Source organism: Montipora capricornis, chromosome 6 (assembly GCF_036669925.1).
Source record: "Montipora capricornis isolate CH-2021 chromosome 6, ASM3666992v2, whole genome shotgun sequence".
Classification (NCBI taxonomy): domain Eukaryota; kingdom Metazoa; phylum Cnidaria; class Anthozoa; order Scleractinia; family Acroporidae; genus Montipora; species Montipora capricornis.
In genome coordinates this window covers 6174392-6180679 of record NC_090888.1, presented here as the reverse complement: position 1 = coordinate 6180679, position 6288 = coordinate 6174392, and the positions used below count along the sequence as shown (strand labels likewise).

The window sequence follows — 6288 nt, the reverse complement described above, 5'->3', positions numbered from 1 at the left end:
AAAACTTCGGTCGCACATGAGCATAAAAGGCGAAATATTTGTAACTTCTCACGCACAGATTTTTTTTTTCTTTTGTCAAAATGGACATAATCAGGAAAGGAAGTGATCTACGGAAGAAAAATAGGGGTCACTGAGCATTCAAGAGAGTAAAATCGCTGCGAAGTCCTCAAAGCGATTGTCTTTTCGCACTGTCACGTCATTGCGGGACATTTCCGAGAAGATCTGGGTCCACAGCTATCCCATGATGCCACACGCTTTCACGTTTTATTCTTGTGGAAAATGTTTTGCGCCTTTAGCATCGTGTTTACCTTTGTGGTCTGCGAAGGGTCTGCGATGCATGACGTGTGCGTGACATGGGCGAAAAAATGCGCATTAGCAAAGGGCGCGAACGTCCTTAATCAATAATCCTCTGGCCGCAACCGGCGACTTTTACAGTGATAAAGATATTGAACTTGTTCATTTTGATTATAACTTGACGTTTCGTGTGTGCTCTACATACATTTTCAAAAGTAACCGTTGAAATTTAAAACAGCTATTTATTTATATATAACAAAGCGGATGAGGGGACTGGAACCTAGATTAAGCAAATACTTAACAGTAAAATATATAATAATAATAAAAACAGAAAAGATTAATAAAGCATCAGCTTTTCACTTCCGACGTTGACGTTGAAAGCCGGCACAAGTTCTTGAATAAAGAAGGTCTCTTTTATTTTACAATGATAGTCTGTTTTGCCCTTCGCTAAAATATCAAAATGATCCCACTTGATGTTATTATTATATATTCTACTGTTAAGTATTTGCTTAATCTAGGTTCCAGTCCCCTCATCCGCTTTGTTATATATAAATAGCTGTTTTAAATTTCATCGGTTACTTTTGAAAATGTATGTAGAGCACATACGAAACGTCAAGTCAAAATCAAAATGAGCAAGTTCAATATGTTTATCACTGCTGTTTGTGTCTTATTTTTGATCAAACTACGATGGCCCAAGAACAAAACCATTTACGATACTATTTCCAGTTATTTTGTTGTTGTATTACTTGTCAATACGTATTATAGTTCATTAATTGATCAATTATTGGTAAACTAATTATTTTTAAACACAGTTTAAAAGCTGTAACTTAAAATAACAGACTCTCATCTTGCCTGCATCATTATGATAACGTCATTGGTTAAAAGAGGAAAAATAAACGTGCTGCACTTGTGCACGCATTTCAGCACAACATTTTTGTTGTAATGTGCATAACAATACTTGCAATCACCGTTATACTTCACCCACATTGTACGACACGAACGAGATGGAATAAAGATGGTTCAGTTACCGATTCGTCGTGGATCTCAAAGGGAACCTCCACTCTAATTTTAAACCGAACAAAATTCTCTTTGCAATCAAATTTGATCGACAATTCTCTTAAAAAAATTGTTTGTATCGAAAAAAGTGAATTTTAGAATCTCTCATTTTCAAATTTCCTTGGTGCCGCCATCTTAAATAATTGTGACGTGCTGTGGTTGCCATATCTTGAAACGATAAGGCAACCTGGAAAATTGAAAACCAAAACAAACGTTTTTAAATTTATTTATTTCACATAAAAACGCTTTCATTGGAAAAATTGGGAACAATGTTTATTGTAAACGTTATGTTCTGTGGTTTCAAGTTATTGTCTTGTTTTAGTGGAGGTTACCTTTAAACGTATATGACAGTGTCGTCGACGAAACGTCACCTCAAATAGAGCGGTTCTTCCGCGATTATTCCATTTCGTTCACGTCGTAAAGTGTGAACGAATTTTCCTTAAAAGATAAATTGGAAGTAGTGGTTTCGGAGAAAAATAGAAAATCAAAGTTTCACATTAGGGAGCTTACGTAACGAGGACGGCGACGGCAACGAGGACTTCATTTTAAAATACGAGTTCGCGTTATTCATATCACTACGAAACTATTTCATGTCGTTTCGCGTTAAAAATGTGTAGTAACTGTCGAGGAATTAAACTGGTATGAGTGGGTTGGAAGCGAAGAGAGAGAACTGAAAATTCATTGTCATGTGCCAACGTCCTCCACAGAACCTTGAATTTGGTCATTTCACGTCGTCATTTAGGAGATGACGACAGAGAAATGTACCAAAATGTAAAACGCACGTGCAGAGCGTGCAGAGCCATTGTTTTTTCTCTCTAAACCTATTGTTTTGTAGCGTCGTCATTGCCGTCGGCGTCATCGTTTCGTAAGCTCCCTAAAATTGTTGCGATTTCACGCCGTTGTTGAGGAGAGTACCACAAAAGTAGATGTTCAATTAAGTTGCCAGGCGCTGCACGAATATTTGTGGCATTGTCGCTACCGTAGCCGTCGTCGTTCTCGGAAACAAAAGAAGACGTTAGCATAATAATAGCTTTCAATTCCCGGAGGATTGGATCGGGACACCAACATGGCCGCCATTTCATTGTTTGGGAACACCAACATGGCGGCCGTGACGTCATGTGAAATCCAAGAATTACTGGCTGGATAGAAATTGATTTTAGTTCTAATTATTTTATCGCTCTGTTTTGCTTATAATTCTACTTTTTGTCCACCGTTTTCTACTGAATCTCGTTCTTGTTAAAGAAATATGTTAGATAACTGAACTGTACCATAACTGTCTTTTCTTTGTTAAATAAAGATTGTTATATCGTATTGCATAGGAAATGTATTAAGTCTCGCTTTTACAGGGGAATCTCTTCGCAATCGTGAACGTCAGGACTCCAAGTTTTCCCGGACCGAGTGACCACGATCTTGTCCTGTGTCCTCGCTGTATTTTTCGCTGCATTCGAGAAGCACCGATTCCTTAGGATGGCTATTTTGGCTCTATATAGCTCCAGGGACCTTCCACTGACAGCAAATGACAAGAAGATGAACAGACCTGTGAAACATGCATAAATAAAACCACTAAAAACGGTGGGCGAATGAAATTTCGAGAACTTTTGAATGTATACGTCTTGGAAACCTTATAGCCTCTTAGATTTAACTGTACACATTCTGCATGCCCACATTAAGTGAAGTTTAAGGTCAGTTGAGTCGTCTATCTACCACAAAGCTGGATGGCCAACCCTGAAGCTCAGATAAGGCATTTCACCTGAGCCCACAGCTTAAAACTTTGGGGTGGTATATAGTGACCTCAATATTTTACTGAAGCTGCGATTGGTATGGCAAGCGAAAGTAGGTTATTTATAGATCAAAATCTTGGAAGGAGACCCAATCTGTGCTACGCTTCACGGTATAAGCACTGGTTAATGATAATGACGATGATAATGATGATGATGATGTCTGATGACACCTCTGGAAGCGTGAGCAGAACGGCTCGTCTTAAAATAAAGCAAAAATCGAAAGCATACAAAATGAGTACCTTTAAGCATGCACACTGGTGACCATATCATACAAAGAAAAGGTGCTGGATTGACGATATACTTAGGGAATTCCAAAATGTAACACGAAGTAGCAAATAGAAGGTAAATAACAGGACTGGTGATTATAAAGAATAAGTCTTCTTTAATTAGAAACATATAAAACGGAGCCTTGGACAGTCAACAAATGATGAAAGTTGACTGGGTTCGATTATGTTAAAAAAGATAATCTTGCAAGCTGAAAGATCCTCAAATGTAGTAAGATTATAAAATTTGAGCGCGGTTTAAATAAAAGGAAGTTAATTATGGACTTTTCAAAATCGCCTTGTCTTTTCTTTTTATACTGCCGTTAGGGAACGACAGTTCTTTAGGTGGAGGAAATCAGGGGGCTCCTCGTAGCCTCGCATGCTTTCTCCCTTCGGCTTAACAATCAACGAGCTCCACATCTTCCATGCTCCAGGTCTTATCCCTCTTTATAATGAGGGAACGTTAATTTCAGACTTTTCAAAATCGCTTTTCCCAGACAGAAGTCACAGAACGACCGTCATTAAGGAAGTGAGAATATGAGGGAGACTATGCTCAAGTGTATCTGACCCTAATCTCTACATAGCCTTGTTTTCTCTAGCCTGCGAACGCAGACGTATTTCCAGCAGTCGTCGCGGGCTATGTTTTCTCCCTTTGGCTTAACAATCAACGAACGTCTCATCTTATATGCTCCAGCCCTCATGATCACCCCACTTAATAGGAAAAGCCAGTTTCAAAAATCAGAGACGCCCCTCAGGTCTTTAATACCTCTAATTTCATCAGACCAGCATGGGACACAGCTCTAATGCGTTTAGGGTCAGGCTTCATCATTTCTGTTGTGTACTTTTGTGCCCCATTCCCGAATCGATAGGCGAATCTTTTCTGACGTAATTCTTTACATTTTGTCTCATTAACATATGAGTTTGCTGACAGAAGGCATCATACTATTCACAGACTTACTTCAAAAGGTGAAAGAACGTCCATGTATCAGAAATCTTGGATGTTGACAGCATAGTGTTAACTTTGTTAAATTTTCAATTTTAAGCCTTTTGGCCTTGATAACGTGGAAGTAATTGTATGCTAATGAGCCCACAGGCAGCCCAAGCTCGGTGTACGATTTATAGACTTTGTGTGGGAAAATTAACTTTGAGCTTGTAAATGCTAAAATAAGCTGTAAGTGTTTGAAATAAAGTACACTTACCTCTACGTAGAGTTGTCCTCGTCTTTTCTATGCAATCAGAGGGCAAACTGTATCCGTTTTAGACGGGTTTGTGGCTTACGAATTTTTACGATGTCGTTAGTTGTCATTTCCCATCACAAAGAGAAGAAAGGCTGGTGACTCGCGGCGATCTCGTTCCACAAATTGCTCTCGCATCACAAAGCAACAAACCGAATCGCCATAAAACACTACAGCTTAAAGGTCAGATAAATTTCCTATCACATCAACTCCACTCCAGGACCCCACAGCGATTTTTGGCGGATAAATTCCAAATAATGTTCTCCTTTCTGTAATCTTCGCATGCGCTCGGCTAGATGTGTGGCTACGGCTGTTATAGCTTGATGGCGATCATATTACATTCTGGACTCTCTTTGGACAATTTGAAACACTTGGCCAATGAGAGTGCAGAATGTAATATGATCGCCATCAAGCTAACACGGCCATAGCCACACATCTAGCCGAGAGCATGGGAAGAGAGCAATTAGTTGGACGAGATCGTCGCGAGTCACCAGCCTTTCTTCTCTTTATGAGGGGAAATAACAACTAACAACATCGTAAAATTCGTAAGCCACAAACCCGTCTACAACGGGCACCCTTACCCTCCGATTGCACAGAAAAGACGAGGACAAGTGTACGTAGAGGTAAGTGAAGTTTATACATTTACAGCTTATTTTCGCATTTATAAGCTCAAAGTTAATTTTCCGATACAAAGTCTATAAATCGTAAACCGAACTTTCGAAGCGTAACTAGTCAGGGATTATCTGGTAAATTGCGCTCAAAGTTTCAGAGATAGCTCATTATGCAATGCACTTTCAATATTCAGCACTAGTTTTTTGGCTGTTCAATTAGAAAGCCAGCTTTTGCTAATGAGGGAAAAGATGTAAACAAAGGTTTTTTCCTCGGCTGATATTATAACTGTGACATGTCAGGATAAGCAAAAAAGGTACAAACAATGAAGGAAATGAAACGAAGAAAGAGCACAATACCTTGAAGGCTGTTCAGAACAACATACGGGTACCACAGAAATGACAAGGCCTTAACGTTTGCAGCGATTCCAAGAATCCATGTCACTCCCATGACTGACGCCATTTTGACGCAAATCAAGGCTACTTCGGTGCTATGCCTCTGATTGGTTACTTTCGGTGTTCTCTGGAAATAAGACGAGTTGGCAATGACATTGACAAGGTTGGAATTGTAGTCAGTTTGCTGTTGGTTACCAAGCAAGAAAGGATTTTAACTGTTATATTACGCGAATTCCTTGTGCATGCATGCAAATTTTAATTTTTTTGAATGGAATTTGTGAATGTTTCAGTAATCCTCTTAGGTTTCTTAATATTATTATAGCTATCCCTTATCCTTTTGCAGTCAAAAACAAAGGCTTCCGGTTAGTATAGCATGCAGTTCATTTATTATTCACTGATGAGCTGCATTCCGAAAATCAGTTGGCCTTTCAACAGTCAGACAGTTAATTTATTGGTGATTATTGGCATGTGGCTAAGGATTTCGGTCTTATAGTTATCAACGAAGCACTTAGCTGTCCGTCTGTCGGTTACAGCCTTGTAGCATAAGACCCGTTGATTTGTGGTTAGGCAGCGATCATCACTCAGTAGTCGAGGCCAGTGTGCCATCCCCTGAATTGAAGCCCTAAGACAGTAACCATTGAGCCAGTACAATGAT

At 39.3% G+C, this 6288-nt stretch overlaps 1 protein-coding gene across 1 annotated transcript in view; it reads right to left on the bottom strand.

Moving 5' to 3' along the window:
- Positions 1-1925: 1925 nt before the first annotated feature.
- The window catches only part of LOC138051372 (adhesion G-protein coupled receptor G2-like), a 10158-nt gene continuing 5795 nt past the window's right edge, over positions 1926-6288 (bottom strand). The window contains exons 4-5 of the mRNA XM_068897564.1: positions 5598-5760; positions 1926-2887 (exon numbers count right to left, since the gene is read on the bottom strand). Of these exons, the coding sequence (XP_068753665.1) occupies positions 2691-2887; positions 5598-5760 (360 nt within the window). The 3' untranslated portion in view covers positions 1926-2690. The remainder of the gene's footprint in view (positions 2888-5597; positions 5761-6288) is intronic.